At 38.6% G+C, this 21,739-nt stretch overlaps 1 protein-coding gene across 9 annotated transcripts in view; it reads right to left on the bottom strand.

Annotated features, from left to right (window-relative positions):
- Positions 1–708: 708 nt before the first annotated feature.
- The window catches only part of BLTP1 (bridge-like lipid transfer protein family member 1), a 133,502-nt gene continuing 112,471 nt past the window's right edge, over positions 709–21,739 (bottom strand). For 5 of the 9 annotated variants that reach the window (XM_075709417.1, XM_075709420.1, XM_075709423.1 and 2 more), the window contains 18 exons: positions 20,996–21,188; positions 18,564–18,725; positions 18,306–18,445; positions 17,029–17,230; positions 16,421–16,624; positions 16,126–16,305; positions 13,082–13,219; positions 12,456–12,716; positions 11,137–11,287; positions 10,702–10,859; positions 9,987–10,179; positions 9,563–9,780; positions 8,671–8,922; positions 7,905–8,108; positions 6,287–6,481; positions 5,232–5,366; positions 2,404–2,569; positions 709–1,467 (listed from right to left, as the gene is read on the bottom strand). In XM_075709417.1, the coding sequence (XP_075565532.1) occupies positions 1,251–1,467; positions 2,404–2,569; positions 5,232–5,366; positions 6,287–6,481; positions 7,905–8,108; positions 8,671–8,922; positions 9,563–9,780; positions 9,987–10,179; positions 10,702–10,859; positions 11,137–11,287; positions 12,456–12,716; positions 13,082–13,219; positions 16,126–16,305; positions 16,421–16,624; positions 17,029–17,230; positions 18,306–18,445; positions 18,564–18,725; positions 20,996–21,188 (3,369 nt within the window). In that variant the 3' untranslated portion in view covers positions 709–1,250. Of the gene's footprint in view, positions 1,468–2,403; positions 2,570–5,231; positions 5,367–6,286; positions 6,482–7,904; positions 8,109–8,670; positions 8,923–9,562; positions 9,781–9,986; positions 10,180–10,701; positions 10,860–11,136; positions 11,288–12,455; positions 12,717–13,081; positions 13,220–16,125; positions 16,306–16,420; positions 16,625–17,028; positions 17,231–18,305; positions 18,446–18,563; positions 18,726–20,995; positions 21,189–21,739 lie in introns of those variants that run through there. The other 4 variants (XM_075709416.1, XM_075709421.1, XM_075709422.1 and 1 more) reach the window with 3 other exon arrangements.

Below are 21,739 nucleotides of genomic sequence, written 5' to 3'. Positions count from 1 at the left end.
GGCGCGGGAGCGCCTACACCGCCCGCCTGAGGCGGGATGAGGGGCGGGGGGTGCCCGGCAGCTCCCGCGGCCGGCAAACAGCCCTCACGCCGCCCGCTGGGGGAAGCTCTACGGGCTGAGGAGGCCGCTCGCCGCCCCTCAGCTGCAGCCCTCGGCCGCCGGCAGCTCAAGCGGCGGAGACGCCCCCGCCATTTTGTGGAGGGGGGAGCTGCCGCCCGCCGCGTGCGGGAGCCGTTGTGGCCGAGGGAGGGAGGCAGGCCGAGGAGCGGGAGCCTGGCCCCGGCGCAGCGGCGGCCGCCGAGCCGCCTGCCCCCGCGCCGTCTCGTCGGCTTCCCGAGCCGCCGACCGGAGCGTCCCGGCGGGCAGGGCGGCACCCGAAACCGCCCGAGGCGTCACGGGTCCTGGATCGGGCGAGCAGGCCGCGCCGCGCCCCGACCCACTCGTGGCAGCAGCGCCCGGGGAAGCACCGGCCCGCGGGGCCGCCGCTGCCGCCCCCTCCCTGAGGCCCAGGCGGCCGGGGCCGCCGCTCGGAGTTTCCTCGCTGCCGGCACCGGGAGCTCGCCTCGCCTTTTTCCAGCTCCCCGAGGGGAAAGCCGGCGTCCCGCCGGCGCGGCCTGAGGCGGCCCGGCTCGCCTCTGGCGCGCGGAGTCGCCTCACAGAGTTACCTCCGATACTCGATGCGAAGTTACACTTAAACCACTTTTTTTATTTTTTTTATTTTTTAAATCAAGGAAGTCGAACAACAACAAAAAGCCCTGTACAATAGTTAAATTTTCTTACAAGTGTAATAAACTTACTGATTTTTAGCACTAAGGCAATCACAGTTTCATAAGTTATTTTTTTCATATATATATATATAAAAAATTTACACAAGTCTACATTGACAAATCAATTACCTGTCACATCAAGGGGTTTGTGTTATGGCAAATAAAGTTTATGAAAATTCACAGTTAATCTGCAAGTATTTTAAAGATGCAGGAATCATATTGCACGTAATAAAACTGGACGCTGAGGAACAGACTTACAGTGTTCCAGCTATTCCTTCACAGAATATACATTGGTCATCATCATGCAATAACTTCAAATACAGAATGGTATCATGTACCACAGTAAACAGTTACTCACAATGTAAGTTTTAAATAGAGTAGCAAAAAGCTGTTAGGTTTCTCTTTAAACCATATTTAAATTCTTAAAATATAATAAAACACTTTGATAAAAGCAAACAGAATTACAGTTGTCACATTATATTTTTAGTATTCTTCTTTGTCTTTTCCTTTCTTTTCCTTTTCATCCTGTAGTGCAGTACCAAGTTTCTTTATAAGGACCGACAAAACTTTGTCCAAAGGATCCATGACACCGCGCTGCAGCCACTTAGGAATAGTAGTCCTTGCATGGTGAAAGCCCAGCTTTTGGAGGATGTAGTCAACACCAACGGGATCAATTTTTCTCCCAGTCCAGGATATTAATCTAAAAAACAATAAATAGGGGACTCAGTCTCAAATACATAAATATAGCAACTGACATTTGTATAAACAAACGTCCATTTTTACCACTGTTACTTCTGACCAATTTAGGTCCAACAGACATCGTTTCAAGCTTAATTTATACAGGTAAGCTGAAGATGACCAATGAAACATCCTCTCAAAAGAGGAGGATGCTCAAGGAGGCAAAAAAACCAGACTGGGCTGCCTCCAGATCATGTTTAAATTGATTTATTATTACTGCTAACACAAAATGCCAACTGCCAAGATTTGTTTGGCCTGGGCTGATGTGTTGTTTTGATATGTGAACGAACACTTAGGTGCTCCAGCAATGTCAGCAGAGGTTAAAAAACAAACCCTGACACAGAGAAAAGTCATTTTCAGTGATTAAAAGTATATATTGAGAGCAGTGAGTTGCTGCTGTACACACTATTCTTTTGTGCTAAGTTTAAATTGCCATATAGCAACTAGTATAGAGTGCTTTTTTATTTTAAGGTGACTGCTTAAAGAAAAACTAAAACTGGAATGCTGAAAATGGAAAACTGCAAGATGAAAAGCTGTACGGCAGAAAGTGAACAGACTGCTGCAGGACAGAGTGAAACACGGTAATCTGTGGTCCTTAATGAGTTTAATTTTACTGTATCCTAATTTTGAAGAGCCTCCAACAATGTCTTTAACCTGCGTAAGTTCTAATCTAGAAGTTAACTGATGTAATAGATAACTGCGTTACCCAGCTTTTGCCATGCCCCGTAGCAGGTATCTTTCACAGCAGCACTAATAGCCACAGACAAATCTGTAACAGCATCCACATGATTGATCCTCTTTGGAGCTGAGCAGCATCAACTTGGAAACTCTTGCCGTTCGCAGGGCAGTACCCACAGATAAAATGCACAAAGAGATTGCAGAGAAGCCTGCTTGTTACCTGAGCGTGGGTTCCAAATGCCAAGTATTGCACATAAATTCTCTCCAGTCGACTGTAGTGTAAGTAATGCTCTCCTCTGCCTCTTTGTCAGTGGAGCTGTCCTCAAGAACACCAACAGAGTTTTTCTGCCCTGGACGAGCAGCCAAAATGCGAGGAGGAAAAATTGCTACAAAAATGGAGAGAGGAAAAACCCCACACGAGTCAGTCATGACCACCTCACCTGAATTCTCTTTGTACACCATTTAAATAAAACAAAAGCAAAAATCTCAAAATAATAATTAAAAGAGAACCACCTTATGTTCCAGTTTTACAGAATTTCTGGCAAACAGTTTTGGCTTGAACAAAGGGCTAGTAAAAACTATCCTATGAAAACTGTAATAGACACTGGGTAACACTGGAACGTGGGATTCTTCCTTCTCTCTGCCAGCCCAAAGCATCCATATACAGGGGTCTTCCTTTCAAATTAATCATGGCATTCAGCAAAGCATATTACATTCCATAAGCAAAATTCAGACACATGCCTAGTTTAGAGTATTTTTTTAGATTGACAGAGTAGTCTCTGAGGAGGAGGATGGCGAGGGAATAGTTAAGTTAAATCTTTGTCCAAAGGCATCAAGGGGACCTGAACCCAGCTCTCACTTAAGTCCTGGGATACAGAAAAGGAACAGCAGCTCCTCCTCCAAACAACATATTTTATAAAATAAAAACAAATCTGTGAATTTGGATTGAATTTAGGTTTATTTTAAGATAGCTTCAAAACAAATTTTTTGACAAAGTTATCAAATAGTTGTCTTCCCCTTTTGTTAGTTTCTGCACCTGTTGGACATTTTACTATAAAGTGCTTTTAGGAAGCACTTTTAGCTCTGTTGTACACCATCACACGTAAACAGATTTTTATATGGTTAGTTATAAAAATAAACTTTCAAAATACTGGATTTAATGTGTCCTACATCATATGTTACATTTATACAGCACATCATGTTACATCACATGAATAAATGTTACATTTTCTATACAGTTCAGTAATAAATGCAAACTGCTATGCACAACACCGAATTTCACACACAGCAGAAAAACAAAACATGTGACTTTCACTGTGGTGGTAACTCATCGTTTACACGTACATTACCATGTCACATTACTCTTGTGGCAGCCTTTAAAGGAAAAAAGTACAGAAATGAGAGTCTAGAGTAGGACAGCTGTGGCAAAATTTGGAAAAAAAAATCTTAATTTAGGATCAGAAGTTGTAAAACTTCAAATAAGCAGCTTCTAATTTCAGTGATGACACCTCATCGGACATAAAATATAATTATATAATACTTGCTCTCCACAGCTTCCTGAGGAAGGGAAGTAGAGAGGGAGGAGCCGATCTCTTCTCCCTGGGATCCAGTGACGGGACACATGGGAATGGTTCAAGGCTGCGCCAGGGGAGGTTTAGACTGGACATTAGGAATCATTTCTTTACCAAGAGGGTGGCCAAACCCTGGAACAGGCTTCCTAGAGAGGTGGTCGGTGCCCCAAGCCCATCAGTGTTGCAGAGGCATGTGGACAATGCCCTTACCAACGTGCTTGAACTCTGGGTCAGCGCCGGAGTGGTCAGGCAGTTGGACGGGGTGATCACTGTAGGACCCTTCCAACTGAAACAGTCTAGTCTAGTCTACTTACAGTAAATGTTAACATCTGAAATAATTTTATCTATGATCAGCACCTACAGTGCTGTTACTATCTTTTCCACGTCTTCATTAATTTAGTAGGCTTTAGATACTCGTGGCAATAATTACTTGTAAAGCATTAAAGCCACTAGATGATGACCTTCCCTTCAACATGCAGGCAATCACAGAGCACGGTCAGTCATTCCGTACCGCACTGTTTATTCACCTTAAGTCTACAACAACAAAAGTCACTGTGTTTGGCACAATTTACATATACATCGAACTCACTTGTCTTCAATTTGCTTTTCTTAGCAAAGACCACATATTGCTTAAGCATGCACGTGCCAAATTGGAATGCTTCAACTGAACATATTCACATGGAAAAGTAAAGCATTCTGAAGCCAGAAAAATGCATGTCTTGAAAGAAACTCCACTGATGAAAGGACTGCAATAAAATAATGTAGCTTCCTAAAACAGTAATCTGCGTATACTATCTTACAAAAATAAAGTTAAACTACACACCAGGTGTCAAAATAGGAGCAAGATTATGACTTAGAGTAACTAGCACAAGCTTATCAGTAGTGGGTAAGCAACAGAAATCCAGGAGTTTGTCTGTTTTCTGCAGCATACTGCATGTAGTTGCTGCACTGGAGGTGACCGAATTGTTTTTGAACAAGCTGCTGTACCTACACAGTGTAGCAAAGTGCCATGCAGAGATACTACTACAGCTCCCTGCACAGTGGTGGCATGTCAGCATAGTGACACTAGGAGGTTTGTAAGTTTGTACGCAACTACTCTGCTTCCAGTGCTACAGGAGCTCACTTAAAAATCAGCTCAAGTATTTCCTGAACAATGTTGCTCTTTTTGAGAAGTGCCAAAATACCTCTTGGCTCTCAGTCTAAAATAACCCAGAAAAAACTTTTTGTTATTGCGTAGTTAAATTGCACTTATCAGCTATTGAAAGAGGTAACTATTTCATAGCATTAAGTCCAGATTTCAAGAACATTTAATAGTACTTCTGTTGATTTCAATGGAAGCAAAGTTAGGCTTAACTTTTTTTAAATTAAATCCATTTTAAACAAGCCAGCTCAATTAAAAAGTATGAAAAATTTATTATCAAATGGTCTGACAACTGCAGATTGTCAGACGAGCATTACCTCGTAAATAAACACTTACCTTTTTCTTTTTCTTTTAGATAAGCAGATACCAAGTCATGCAGAAACATAATCAATTCAGCATCCATAGTTACACAAATGTGGTCTGTAAATTCAGTTACTACACTGCATTCCACCTTTGGTTTAACACTTGTATCTACAAGTGAGAGAAAAATAGTATTAATACACTTATAAGTACATACAGTATACATAAAAGTGCATAGAATTTTGATACAAATAATTTGAAAATGACATTGCTGCTACCAAACCACAGACTCAAAAGAGAGGAAGAACCACAATTAACATCTGTGTTTAGCAGCCTCAGCATTTTTTTTAAACAGTTTTCCCATCAGAGTAACTTCTGGTATTTTATAAAAGATGCTGAAAATAAAGAAATACTACCATGTAGCAACCTTGACCATCCTCAACGTGGAAAGTCAACCTCAAGCAGTATCACTAGCTTTTGCTATGCTATCAATGCATGCTTTTAGACAATAAGAAAAGCTGATAGCAGGTTTTGCTAGTTTGGCTGTTCGGCTATTAAAAAAAAAAAAACCCAACCAAAAGCCAACAGGTTGACTGATCTAGCAGTATTATCCAGGATCAGGTATGGAGTAAAACCACAGCTCAGCCAGGATAAACATCTATATTAATATCTTATGTCTTCAAAAGTCTTATTTCCCACCAGTTCCAACTGCAGTCTGAAGATAACATTTTGAAAACGAGCATAAAATTTAGGCTCCTATCTCATAATCCCTTTTTGAGAATGGCCCTCCTCTTTAACATTTTAATAAAAATAAGAAAACCAACCCCCTAAAAACAGCCAACCTAGCTGAAATGTTCATATTAATTTCTCTTAGTAAGTCTTTTCTATAGTGACCAGTCTCTGGACTAGATCTTTGTTCTCTCAACAGAATTCCCTCTACGTTTTATTACAAAATGGTATCTTTTCTTGCAGATCTGCAGTAATTCTCTGATTAAATCCTCTTCTGTTATCAGCATGGCAGCTTTGTATTTAACTCCCCATTTATGAGAAATAGCTTCAGATGAAGAAAAAACAAATTATGTTTACTGCACCTTGTAATGAAGGCTCTTGGGGCTCTTGAACATGAATAGATTTAAAATCCAGCTGCATCCTTGGCAATGCAAAGATGGTTTCAGTTTCATGGTTGTAACTGGAGCCACCCCTGAAGCCACTTAGCAAGCTTGAGCTTTTCACTGTTGTGCTGCTCTCTGGGTTGTTAGCATCAACGTTTCGAAGCAGGTTTAACTCTACATGGACAATGGGAAATTCCTGAATTCAGTAGGTTTTATTAAAAAAAGGTTCTCATCAGCACAGAGGGTGAAAAATTTTCACAAAATACTTCTCATAATAAGAAGGGGGGAGGAAATAAGTGTCAGTACCGTAACATCTAACCACTTCTAAGAATCTTTGTTAGTTTTTTGAAAGCTTAAAAGTCCAAATTTTATTCATCACAACTCTGTTCTAGTAAGGAGCTTCCAGTTAAGTGAGATATAGACTGTACGGCTTCAAAATGTGCCCTTTGTGTTTGAAAAGATGGTAGTACTTAAAATGAAAATAAATGTTTCCAATTGATACAAGTAATACCTAAATTCACGGAGGCAGCATTGCTGTCAGAAATCACTGTTGACCACAAATCCAACTTTGTCACAAGACTTTTACCATAGTACACATGCAACATCATCTGAATTAGTTTTTAGTTGTTAAAATTGTGACAAGACAAAAAAGAACGGTTACTATTTCATTGTAAAACTGCTGCTGTATGATTATTAAGATTATATCCTTTATTCTGCTCCCAAAAGCATGGCTACAAAAGGTCAAACAATCAAATGTTGTTGTTGTTTATATACTTAAATGCTCTGGATGTAGCAAAACAGAGCTACATAAAAACATCTAACAGACAGCACCTCTATTTGTGAACTTTAACTACTACATCCTGTTGTGTCTATTAGTATAGTATATCAACAGTTTTAAAGTATTTCTTTGAAGAAACGATCATCTGCTCATTTCTCACTATATGCCATATTCTGCGATTCGCCCTTTCACAAAATTGATAGCATCTACTGATTCTACGGTTTGTGAATGAAATAGCAACAGCTGTATTTTAAGATTTCCTTTAACATTAGTCTTGAAAGTTTTATTTTCCAATTAACAATGATTTAAAGATATGATTCAAAATGTTTTAAGGCCTAGAAGCAGCTGAAGGTTGGAAAGCTTTAGGCAGATGAGTAATTTTCAAGTGGTGCAGAAGCCTAAAATGTATTCCTACTTCAACTTAATCCATAAATCCTTCATATACAGTGAAATATATCCTCATGTTCCAAGATCACAACTGGACATGAAACAAGACAATTTTATGCGTATAGTGAAAGAGGAAAAGACTAGAACTACTGCAATGCCAGATACATAAACGTCCCCTGTACGCTAACAGAACATTTTGGCTTTACTGCACAGTTTGAAAAAGGACTTAGCTCAGTAACACTTCCAGCTCTTCAGCGTATTGCTCTGCTTCATTCCATAGTTCACCATAAGGTTCTCAAGAAGGAACAACTTCCATTACTTCCAGTTCCCTTCTCCCTGTAGCCCACTTGAAATTTAGCAGCTTTTAAACTGCACAGCCTGCACTGCCTGGCAAGCAGACCAGTCCCAATACTTCATGAACACAAATCTAACCTTCATTCCTTGTGGCTGTAACATAATTGAACCACTCTTTCACACTGGCAACTCCATGTGGGGGGTTTTCATGGCGGCGGCGTGTTATCTTTGTGATTGTCGCCATAGGGCTTTCGAGGGCTCCACACGGTTTGGTGACCATGGTGTTATGGCCCAAATGGAAGTCCAGGGTTTGCACGATATAGGTGGAATGTTCACTAGTACCTGCATTGAAGGTGTGGGTGGCATGGGGTGAGAGAGAAAAAAATGGAAAAAGCAGCTTGGTAAGGGGAGTAGGATTCCTCCTCTCCTCGCACAAGTATTTAACACGAATTATTAATATGCCAGCAGCATTAAAAACCTGTATAAAGCAAACTGCAAACAGCAGAAAAATTAAATCCTCAGTAGCTACAGACAGTAAAAACTTCTCAACATGAAGACAAATATAAGCAATAAGACCATCAAAATTAATCTTACAGAACCAAAGGACTACGTAAACACAGACGTGCAATTAACAAGGCAATCCACTTTGTAGGCATATTATCAGGGACATATCTAGTATATTTGAAAACGTACTTTGCACAGATATATTCCACAGATAAAGCAAATTGTGGTCAAGATGGAGAGGGAACAGATTATTATTTTAGGTAAGTGGTATATTTTTGGGAAATAAATTTGATTCAGTCTTAAACAAAACAAGTTTTTCTTTGATTTCTTCTTACGCATCAATACATTCTTAAAACTCCTTTAAAGGAATTTAGAGAAGTGAGGAAACTGTTTAAATTACCATCTTCCCAAACTTTCTGGGCCTCTGTCCAAAATGCAATATTGGGTTCTTCAAGGTGAAATAAGGCCCACGATTTTGAGCGGAAATTAGGTCCATGAAAACAAGCCAGTGTCATATGGTTTCCATGCAGGCTCATGGATCCTCCAAATTGCATTCCATCTTCTGGCAATGGCATCTGAAATAAGGATATATGGCACCCAGATACCACTTTCAAAACTCCTGGCCAATGGCGATGATGGGCTGCATCCAACACTAGAAAGTAAGCACGCGATAGCAAGAACAAACTTTAGAAAAGAGAAAGATACAGAAAAGATTGCTGCCACATTTATATTTTTAATAAAACACAGAATTACAAGCAATATTTTCTAATTTATTTCACTGGCACTCTTTCATCTTTGTGATCTAAGCTGGTTGCAGCTTAAGAGTACCTGAACACACGTACTTGGAAATCAATGACTCGTGTTCAGACAAATTATGGTTTCAGCTCATGATTAACAGAAAGTAAGAATAACATCACACTTCCACTGCTACTCAAAGTATAAATGGTTTTTTATGAAATCAACTTCAAAATAGACTTGGAAAACTATTTCAACTATTGAAATAGTTTGAAAACTGCAAAAAATATTTACTTTTTAAGCAAAAAGACATATTTTTAACTAAAACCCCAAAACAACATAAGTTAGTTCATTATTGTACCCCAGGTCTAGCAGGGTACTTGAGATATTTGCATTCTTCAATGAAAGGTTATTGCCAGCCCAAATTTACAGGAAAAATGCACTGAAGAAACTGTTTCAAGTCAAATAGAAATACCTGCATGTATAAAGTTGCTCGGATGAATTTTTGCAATTAAAACGTCCTACTTGGGAAGTATACTATTTTTTGTACCACTTACATTGCTCATGTGAGCTTCTCTCTAAGTTGTTGGCCATTGTCTTGGGAGGCAGATAAGGGACAGGTCCCCAGGTGGACAATGCTCGCTTGCTTGTATCGAACTGCTGAGTAAAGAACTCCTGGAGTTTCATTCCTATTTTTATTAGGTCTGGTGTAGTCGATCTTGAAATCATCACTTGGAAGATATCCCATTTCAAGTCTCCATGGACAAATATTTCGCTACATATTAAAAAGAGCAAGAACATTAGCAGTTAATCTATTTCCTATTGACAATGTAAAAAAAAAAAAAAAACCAAACACCCACAATGAAGCTTTTGCTTCCTAGGAGATGCTTACATTTTTGGTTAACAATACTGGACAGAAGACATAGGCAGAATTTGACCTCATCAAACGTTATACATTTTAAACACAGAAAGCAGTATTACCTTTTATCAGAGATGCTCGAGTCCAAAGCATTATACAGATTAATTTTCCATTCATCCTGTAGTTTAAGATCAGCGTTACTGAAGATTCCCATTAGGATACTGGACCCCATATAGTCAACACGTGCTTCAGTAGAGCCCATGGTAATTTGAATTTTATGACTGGGCTGTTGGTTTGGGTGCTCAGAAATATGAGCTGAAATAGAACCAAAGCAATACAGAAATATAGATTAAAGATAAGAAGATCAGTTTTTCCACGATATCACCCTTATGCCATCTACATGATACAGAGGGACTGAGAAAGTACTGTTTTTTTCCAGATGCACGGGGAGGTCATGACTCTGGTGTAGTGCCAGAACACCCAGCCTCTTTCCAAAGGCAGTTTTGCATTTCCCAGACTGTCAGCACTTGTGAAATTCTTAAGAGGAGCTGAAATGCTATCAGATCTTTCAATTGCCATCTGTCCACACAGATGAAGGGGGCTGGAGGGTTGCACAACTAGCTAGTGTAATTTTAGAGCAACCCTGAGACTCAATCAGCCCCTCATTAGGATGCTATCCCTTCAATTCAAAGCATGTTTCACCATCAGAATGCACAAGTAAGAATCCAAAGTTTTTATATACTAGCAGGTTCACAAAGCAAGGTACTGTTCTGTTCTTTAGCTTTTCACATGTATTGGCTGGAGCATATACTAATACCAGGCAGCTTTCCAACTTACCCACCATCTCCAGGGTATTAACATCTATGGTACCACCAACAACTCCCCCTCTGGAGTCCAGCTGTGATCTTCCCAAGCCAACAGACATGCTAATTTCCCGATCTCTGCTACTACCCACAGACAGACGACCCTGGCTTTTCAAACCACTGGTAGTCCACCTAGAACAGAGGCAACAAAATAGACAACAGTTTTCCAGGCTGTCAAAAGAGAAACTGAAAATTATTTCCTGGAAAGCAGTAAATAATGTGGTTTTGGCATATGTGACTTCAGGATTAACCATCTAGCAGTGTTTATGAGGGGCTTCACAGATCAAAACTGAAAAAGTCAGGATTTTAAAGCAAGATGACAACAGGCTGTTAACAGTCTGTGGGGAAATTGGGGTTTTGTCCCCAAAACAACACCGTCTGTTAAAACATGCTTGATCGTTACACTTACGTAGTATTGCCCATCACATTGCTCATATTCATTTGAACGTTTAATTGTTTTAGGTTCATAGCAAATACAACCAGTGTTTCCCATGGTGTTCCTTGCTGGCTTCCAGCTTTATTTGACTTATTAAACGGAGTTGATGTTTTTGAGAGAGTATCTAAACAAAAAAGTAGACAAAAATTTAAATTATTCCACATGCTAGGAAAAACTGACAGAATATATACATTGTACATACTACAAAAGGATAAAGTAACACCGTATTTAAGGAGCACCACAAAACTATGAGTGAGGATAAGTGAGAACTAGAGGATTTGCAGTAAGTGGTGCTTTAGTTGTCACAGAAATTGACTAATTTTATACATTTATTTTACACACATTTTTACTGATATCTTCAAGAGAAAAGATTTTTAATTTGCAGTCAGTCATGCAAGAACCTATTTTAAATTCTTTAACTATATAAAAATACCAGTGTACTCAGAAAACGAATTATTAGTATTTGAATATTCAGGTAGCAGTTATTTGCACAACTGCCAAGACAGAACTTCAAGGATTAGGGTTTTCTTACTCTTCTCACAAAAATCCTGGCAACAGTCTTACAAGCCTGTGCAAAATTGCATTTCCTATGAAGACGCCACTCTACCAGCCATAAATCCTTCTCCAGCCATGTCTTCTCCTAAAAACTGTTCATATACAACATCTTGCTTGCTTACTAAATAGACAAAATACATGTCCTTTCTTTCCTCACAGGTATTTTCCCTAGAATAAAATAAGCGCCATACTTCTAAATATACTATCTATATCTAATGCCATAAATATTCCACACAGCCAGTGCTACACTGCTATAAGATACGATACAATAACATTTGTAGTAAAAGAAAGTAAAAGTTACTTTCTTATATAGAAACTAACCTTATTTAGACATCTCAATATGACTGCAAAGTCTCAGATGAAATGAAGTAACTGACCTCACCTGTGAGCTGTGATACTGACCCTCTGCTAAGAGCATTGTCATTGCTTGGATGAGAATAGAGAGCCAAGATGATGATGATGCAATCAAATTAAGCTGGAGAACTCATCTAACCACAGCTAAACAACTCCTGCTCTAGTAAAAGAAACTCCAGTTTTATAGAAAGTACTCTAACAAACTACATTTTGATTCATCCATTTCAGACATTTTTCTTTCTCTAAGCCATTGACTCCTCACTCCCAGGCACAGTGGGGAAGACTATTTTATGGTTGCTTTCTACAAAGCAGTAACAACATACTTTTTTCATACAACTGATGGAAATACTTTAAAAAAACCAAAGAAATCACTGTCTACTAACCTCTCTGAGGCACTGAAGAGTCAGACACGCTCCTGGATCTTGTAACAGCTGGGGACTTTAAGCTATGAGATGCTGTCCCAGGTGACATACTGCTGCTTGCGTTATGTTCACTAAAAACATTAGGTGACTGTGCCATGTGTGTAAACGAAGCAGATTGGCAGGGCTGCTCCCATGTCCTGCAGTATGCCTTCCGTGATGATTCAGGAGAAAGATGCTGGCTTACCCCTTCAATTGAATCTGGTGTTCCAGGACCCGATGCTACTAGAAAGCAAGCAGCACATGAAAGGCGGAAAAACAATTTCAGTTTTGTTTAACAATATCCTCCCATATACTAAGAAGTATTTGGAGAGTGTGAAAATATATTTCATTTATCATAACTAAACATTTTGTGCTGTCTTTGTTAATATAAGGTCTTCAAATAACTCAATGACCTACTTTAGAAATTTTCCTTTTCTTCTTTTTAGGATTTTCTATTAAACTTATTAGAGTGACTGCATATGGAGTAGATTAATATACAAGTATATCTAGTCACACATGTAAAAACACACAGGTAATAAATGTTTATAAAATTCCTACTGTAACCCCTTGTACAAAAAGTTTTTTCATGATAAGAAGCAGTATCTTACCTGGCAGATTTATTGTTTGATCACCTAGGAAAAGCCGTCTAGCAATGCTCCTCCTGTACCAAGCCCTTGGAAAGGCTAGAATCTCACTGAGCCGGCGCATATCATATTTAAAAGAAGCAGATCCTATATCACAGACAGCTGAAAAAGAAAAAGCATACACACACAACTGTAAACACTCAGTAGTAACAGGTTTTAGTAACCAAATCTAATTAATAGGTGTTCAATATAGTCAAATACTTCTTCAGCTAGCAGTATAGTGTCTGCTGTAATGAAAAAAAAATAGTTTTCCTGAGGTGTTGCCATTTCTCCAAATCCAATATTAGATACAAACACATTTCATAAAGGCAAGATGGAACCTAGGAATAGAACTGATGTGGGGTCCTACTTGTGTTGTATGTGCCTCAGACTCTTCACCTGAGTCTGCTTTCATGGCAGATTAATCAAAACCATTCCTACTGTTTGCCCAGTAAGTCAGGATGCCATGTACAGTGAGGGGAAAAAAAAAAAAAAAAAAATCTTTAAACCCCACTTTTAATTCAAGGTTCGTGAGTATTCAGGAGTCCAGCTCTCACTGTAGCTTCACAGGCACTAGGTGGCAAGGTGGTGAAATTCGACAGCTAGTAACTGAACACAGACTGCAGAACTACATCACCAACTTAGACATGCAGCAGTGCAACCAGAATTAGGATAACACATAGCAAATGTCGGACTAAAAAAAAATAAAAATAATTTAAAAAAAAAATGGAGAACACTAAGAAGGCATCTTGTGATCTAGAAGATTCAGCTGTCATTTTTAATGAGCACAGTATATCATCTCTATAATACCACATTTAATTGTGCTACATAATCCACTTTGATCCCCCCCACCCCTGCCCTGGGAGAGATTGCCTGAAAACTAGACTCCTTCTAGTTTTCATATAAAAAAAAGGTTAAAAGGGTGAGTATCTGTAAGAGATTTTGTCCTATTCAGGTAGCAAAAGACAGCTGTGAAGTACCTGTTTCTGAAGAGAGGACTATGAAAATGGGTGGTTAGTGTTTAGAAAACTAGGTCCAACTGGAAGCTTTGGCAATAAATTTAGCATACATTTCTATTATTAGACTAGCTTATGTCTGTTACAAAATGTATTAAGAGATGAATCAGCAATAAGAATCGGAGTTTGTTCATCTTTCTGTTCTGATGGAACAGTGCTGTAAAGAGCATTCACACTAGGGCACTGGGTGGCCACCTGAAGTTCATCCCCTTGTTGCTCACTCCTGTATGTAGAGTATTGTATACTGAAGCTATACTACACAGACACTGTGGGCACACCGCGATTGCTTTCTAACTTTAGCAAGCAAGTTAGTACAGCATAACACGTTGAGAAAACACAGCAGAATTCCACCAGACAACCTGAAGAGAAACCCAGCCCAAAGCCCAACCCTCACTGTACACTTTTTCTAAGTGATTTGTAAGTCCCTTCAACTGATTGCTCTAAGAAACATAAATTTTTGGATTACTATTGCTGGTTTTGATCACCAGCAGTAAAACAGATTCACAATGGCCACAGCAAAGTCAAATGGTGTATTTAGAGTTTGAGGATTCCAAACCCACTATTTTAACTCTAATGATGTGTGACAGTGAGGAATAACTGAAATATTTTAGGAAGAAGGATTTTTTTTTTTTTTTTTTTTTTGGGTGGGAAACAAGAACTACTGGTATAGCTAACAAAAATATTTAAAAGCTAACCAAGCTACTGAGTTTGTCATTGAAACAAATTATGTAAGTAAGAACAGGTCAGCATTACGTGTTGTGTCTCATTGCTGCTTATGTATTCATGTATTACCACACTGCAGTCATACAGACTTTTGGGGTTGTCAAGAAACAGGGTTAAAAAAAAATGAAGGGGATAGATATTGCTCAACAAACAATACTACTCAAAGACTCTAGTCTCTCAGGTACAAGCCAATGTATACTATGGGATTTTATATCTGAAGAAAAATATGCATTGTGCCATCAGATGGAAAATAACCACCCTCTTTTGCGTGCTAAGACCATATAATAAAGTTGACATACTAAGATTACTACTAAATAATGACTTGAAATCACTTCCTTCTGATACCCGACAGAAATATCTGCAATACAACTAAAATGACATGTAATTTAAAGCTAACTAAACACAAACAATTTAGGCTTTATCTCTGTTGTGGGTTGGCCCCAGCTAACAGCCAATGCCCACCAAGCTGCTCACTCCTTTCACTCTCCTGCGGGAGAGGGAGAAAACAGAAGGAATGCAAGGAGTCTTGTGGATTGGCGTAGCAACAGTTTAACAGGGAAAGCATAGGCTGTGCATGCAAGTGAAGAAAAAGAAATTATTCACTGCTTCCTGTTGGCAGGCAGATGCTTAGCTATTTGCTGGCAAGCAGGGCCTCAGCACACCTAACAGCTGCTTGGGAAGACAAATGCCATAACCACCAATATTCCCCCTTCCTCCTCCTTTCCCTGAGCTTTTATGACTGAGTGCAACATCGCATGCTATGGAATATCCCTTTGATCAATTTGGGTCAGCTGTCCTAGCTGTGTCCCCTCCGGGGCAGAGTGGGAAAGAGAAGGCCTTGAGGCTGTGCAAGTACTGTTCAGCAACAGCCTGAACAGCACTGGTGTGTTATCAATACTGTTTCAGGCACAAATTCAAAGCACAGCACCATATGGGCTGCTATGAAGAAAGTTAACTCCATCCTAGCCACAGCCAGTACAATCTCAAAATATTCAAGGGTCACATTAAGTCACACAGACTGATGTCAGAGATGTGTTTGAGCAAGCCCATTTAGTTACATTAAATGGATCAGGAGGCTAAAAAGGTGCACCTGCAAATAGGCGGGCAAAGTACCATTAAAACATAAAGTATCAATCCCTACACTCAAAAAGAGCAAAAATTTTGCTACACGCTACAAGTAGATGGCTCTCATATAAAATCTACAAAAGCTGCTGAGAGTAAAGTCTATCACTGGAACTGCAGTTCTCTAATTAGCTGAATAGATGGGATTAAAATGAAACAAGCATTTACCAGATATGTTTATCAACGTAGTATCTATCTTGCTGGTAGTTTTGCTCGCAGACTGACTCTCAAAAAAGGAGGAACCTCCTGAACGCCTTATTCGTGACAGGCTGACTTTCACAAACTCAAGGTTAATGCTCAAAGAATCCTTCCGGCCAGTGACCGAAGTTGGCTCCTCATCCACATTACCTAGAAATAGAAAGGAAAAATTTTAATATTCTGTGACCTTTTCAGATCTTCAATTCAGAAAACCATGACAAACTTGAACAATGTTCATTAAAGTAAACAAAAACTTGTTCCATACCTAAGGCTCCTGACCCAGGGGTTAGAACAGTAACAGCAGATTTTTGTTTTCCAGCTCCATACGGATGGAACACGTAAAGGGAAAAGTCGGACATGCAGGCAGTAAAGCTCAGGCCTGAAGAGCTGCTACTAGAAGTAGTCAAGTCTGACTGACTGCTGCTGTGCCGCGTTCTGCCGAGGGGGCTGCCCAGTCCAGGTGATGAACCTGAAGTCAAATTTTTTTTTTTGCAAAAGTTAGTTTTAGTACGAAAGCATTTTTAAACATGAAATAATACTGACTTAACAGCAATAATACACAGACCAAATGCACATCAAACTATGCCCTTGTAGCAGCAATGTAGCTTAAATAGTCTTACGGGTTGATGCTAGCCTTTTATAAGAGATAACTGAACTTGCTTAACCAATGCAAGAAAACTCCAACATACTGTATCTGTGCAAGCTTTTCAGGAAACTGATACAACATGAAGAAATCCTACTGAACTCGCTAATACATAAACGTCTAGCCTTAAGGTGTGTAAAACCTTAGGCTGCTCTAACTTTAGACAGCAGAACATTGTATTTATTTATGCTACAAGCTGCATACAGTATAAACATTCATATACGTATTACCTGGTGCTCCAGATTTACTAACTGAATTCTTTGAGCCACTCTGTGAAGTATTACCAACAACTGACACATTTTCTGATGGGTACGTTGTGCCTAATGTTTCCAGTTCTCCTCGGTTTGAAGAGAAAACAAGATCCAGGGAAGGCAACTTCAGCATACATTCAACTCTTGATACCGGCAAGCAACTGAACTTGATTTGAGAGGGCTGAAACACAGAAACAGAATACAGCAATCAAGGAACAAGTAAGAAATATTAAAAGCATCCCCAGTTTGACTTAGAGAGTGCTATGTGTTTATTTTTTAAATCTAAGCAAATTACAACCTTTTCAGGTTAGTTTTAGAATTAGTAAGGTAACTGTATACAAGTTCATACAGATAGATTAATTTCACGGAATCCCTCCAAGACCAGGCTATTGTTTGGAACCTGTTTTTAGAAGACAAACACAGGAATCCTGGATGCAGCAAAAGACATGTATGTCCCCCTCTCCTTCTCCAAGTCAATTCATAGCTTCACTCATGTCATGCAAGGACTCTGGAGAAACACTTGACTCTTGAGCTGATGCTGAAAGCCTCAGCTCCCCTCAACACATTCTTGGCCAGATGAGTTTGCAGTAAAGGCTAAAAGATTGTTACGGTTAATTTTCCTAAGTGTGTGCATATATATAATTAAAAAAAGGCATTTTTTAGAATATGTTGTTCAATTTGGGAACATAATCAAGTTTATACAAGGAAAAAAACATTGTTTAAGCAAAGTGTAAAAACATAATACCAACATTCAGATCAAGCTCAAGTGCTGTGAATCACACTGTGGTAGCACTTTTCTCTCCAACACATATAAAAAGCCCAGATACATCAAATATTAAGCAGTATGAATATGCTTTGTAGATAACTGTACATTCCTGCACTTTCCATATAAACTGAGAAAATCTTTATTACTTTTGTTTTGTAATGGCACCTATAAACAATGGATATAAATACTAGTTATGAAAGATATTTTCAGAGAGTCCAAAAGAGACAAGGAAGAAGTGATGATTAAAATGCTCGGAACTTCTATGACTTCTCAAAGTAGCTCATTTCTGTTGGTCTCCGTGGGATTAAAATATGTCAGAACTTCCCCTGAAAGAAATTCTATTTTATCATCACACTAGACATGGGTATCTCAGAAAGGACACTTGAAAATACATTTTTTAATTTTTAAAAAGCAAACTTAGAAGGTTGAATTGTCTCCAAGACTGTAACCGGAGTTTCTTTCTATACTGCGTGTTGAGTTAAAACCTCACCTGAACTCGTACGTAAACCACCACATCTACTGGGAAGGATGAATATGCTGATGTCGAGGACGACACTAATGATGTTGTAGACTCTTCTAAGGGATCTTGCATATCGAATTGTCCCATGTCTTCATCCTGTGAACTAACAGCTTTTAACAAGTACAAGAACTCATTAGAAAGTGGAATTTAAAGGGAAGAGCAGCTCAATGCCACCAGAAGACAAAAAAGAAAAAGCATAGAGTACTGGAATACAAATACACAACTTACCTGTGTAATTCCTTTCAATGGGTGTAATTGGAATGGTTTCAAGAGCTTTCTCTAGAAAGTCCAGTAAGCACGGGCTAATCACCATTTCTTCCGGCAATGACTGGAGCGCAACCCATGCATATAATTTAGCAGTTTTCACTCCACCACTTCCTTTCCCTTTGGCTGCAACATTTAAAAGATAAATTTGTCTAATGTAATACCAATCAACAGTCACTAAGAAACATTAGAAGACACTTTGTAACTAACATCTGTTTCCTCTAATTCTCTGTATCATCATCTGAAAAGACATAAATCAGGTCGGTTAGAAAAAATTAGGCCATAAGTTTTCTCTAAGAAAACTGTGCAAATCCAACTATTAGTCTGTCATGCTTGATCGTGATTCCATTGCACACGTTCTTGACCAAGCACTCTAATGTCATTGTCACCACTTCGCTTTTTAAAAAATAGCGCTCAAATCAGACACCCACCGTTCTTCTCCAAATACACAATGGAAAATGAACAACAGCTGACTGGAAATGAAAGTGGCATTAGGAAAAATAAATACATGAGCCTGGGAAGAACGTCAGTTTAAACTGAGAAAATACATCAAAAAATTAAAACTGGCAAGTCCTACTATATTTATGCAAAGAATAACTGAAGATTCTAAACCAGCTTTTTTAAAAGCTTGGAACTAGCCAGAGTATAAACTAATAAAAAGATTGTCGTCTTCTAAATCTGTGGAAGAGGCTAGCACTTGGATCCATGCTCACCAAAATATAAATATGTACAGAAGGTATTAGTACCAGCTCAGTTACTGTCTCAATGAAATACAGCTACTGGAATAAATAGAGATAAATTCAGAGTCTCCAAGAAGAATATAAACATTAACTAAACGACTGAAATGGAGCTTAAAAATCTGTTTATTCACTTAAAAAAAAAAAAGCACTGAATTTTCATTCTATAGAATATACTCTATTATATATATATATATCTATTTTTATAGATTTTATATATATTTTATACATATAAAATATGTATTTTATATTTTTATATGTATAAAAATATATATCTATTCTAGACTATTCTCACAGAATAGTCTAGTGCCTCTGATTAGGTTGTCCTATCTTGCTCTTACTGGAGACCAAACACAATAAGGCAAGGTGGTTTCCATTCCAGAGGAAAAGTATAAATAACATAACAATATAAATAACAATAAATGTGTTTCAAAACAATTCAGAACTAATAAATATTTATAAAAATAGAATGCATAAAGAAATACAGTAGTTGCGATCCCTAGTTCTGGGAGACATTTATATCATCATACAAGTGCAATTTCCATAAGCCCCCCACCAAATGTAGAGCTTATAAACAAGCCTCAGTAACTGGACATGACATGGTAAAAATTAAAAGGTGAAGGTTGGAAAAAGGATAGGAAAATACAGAACAAAATTGAAGAAAAGTAGTATACAAGATTACATAACATTCGGTAATCATAAAGAGGATGGACGCTTAAAGGAGTAGGAGCTAATGGTTCAACAGCATGGATAACTGAGGAAGGTGTCCCCATTTCACTGTTCCCTCCCAGCATCTCTGCTGGTTTTATAAAAAAAAAAAAAAACCAAACCAAAACAAAAAACCCCCACACAACTTTTTTCAGTTATTAATTTTGCCTGCTCATCAAATTTTGACAAAATATTGGCTTTGTTTTTAAAGTGACATTCAAATGCCAAAGGAGAGAAGAGTGAATGTCTCAGAAGTTGGAGGTGCAATCTACATACCTCTAGATCTGACATGATGTAACAACGGACTCCTGCTCGCAAACAGGAATCATTGGAGATAAAACAAAACTTGAAGTATCAGAATTCACGTTACTCCAAATCATGGTTATTTAAGGGCCTGCAACAGTTGAGGACGCTAGTCTGGTATTTTGATTAATACAAATACGTCTAAACAGCTGCTTCAGTACTACAGGAAATAACCCAGCTCCAGAAGGCATTAACTTACACATTACTTGTGTGGCAGAGGGCATTTAAAAACCAAAAGTATTCTTTGAATAGTGTAATGTATGGAAGCAAGGATTCATCTGAATTTTTTTTCTTGGATTATGAAGAATAAAGCAGTCAGCATTCACTTTTTTTACAGCTACTTAACCGTGCTTTGCAGTAATAAGAATTATTTTTTTAAATGAAAACAGGGAGAAGGCAGTGACAGCCCATCACTGGGATATGGTGACTATGACAGAAATATTACCGACACTGGTTTGGCAAGAGATTTGTAAAAATGCAGCTTTATGAACTGCATTCATGCTTCTGAGATCAGGTATCTGCAGCCAAAGTTAAGACTTGATAAATAGAGTACTACAGGTAATGTGCAGACAGATCTAAAGCTAGTAGATTACATGAAGGAAAGATATATATCCATGATACTTTTAGAAGGTTATTGTCTATAAGTACCTGATGGGATGGGTGGGGGTTGGGGAGGAAGTAAGGTGTTAGTCTTGCTGTGGATAGTGCTAGATAAAGGAGGAGATGTGGCAGTATCTTTCATACCATACAGCTTGGACTCTTTGGAAACGGTTCTTGGCAAAGACGATCCTCGAGAAGTATTTGGCGATTCAGTCTTTAAAGTCTTGGAGTTGTAGTGCAACTGGAAAGCAAAGAAATACCGACTTATTTCATACAAGTAGCTCAATTTCTATGCAGCAGTTTGGTGTCGCTCCTTCCCTTCAAAACTGGGGGGTTTTGGGGTTTGTTTGTTTTTTCATTATTTACAAAAATATCATTTGAAGGTAACATTACATCCAATTCATGTTCTCCAGATATAGCCGGTGCAAATAAAGATCTGAAATGTTTGTACAAAAAAATAGATAAATTAATAAACTATTTAAAAGAAAAAAAAAATCAAGGAAACACAGAAACAGAGGAAATGAACTATTTAGGAACAATGCCTAAAGCTTGCTCCTCCGCTCTGTTACGTCGTACACATCCTGTGCCACCAACTATGTGTTCCTGTCCGCACAGCTTGCTTTCTGTCTTACTGCATGGTGGAACTATTCCACTACTAAACACTGGCATACACAAAAATTTGCATAAAAAATAATAAAATATTTCAAGAGTTCACACCTCCTCGATGTGCATAATACACTATCAATGAAAACACAGAACATAACAAAAGCTGTAGAGAAGTTAAAGCAACAG

Source organism: Pelecanus crispus, chromosome 4 (assembly GCF_030463565.1).
Source record: "Pelecanus crispus isolate bPelCri1 chromosome 4, bPelCri1.pri, whole genome shotgun sequence".
Classification (NCBI taxonomy): domain Eukaryota; kingdom Metazoa; phylum Chordata; class Aves; order Pelecaniformes; family Pelecanidae; genus Pelecanus; species Pelecanus crispus.
This window is presented reverse-complemented; position numbering and strand designations above follow the sequence as displayed.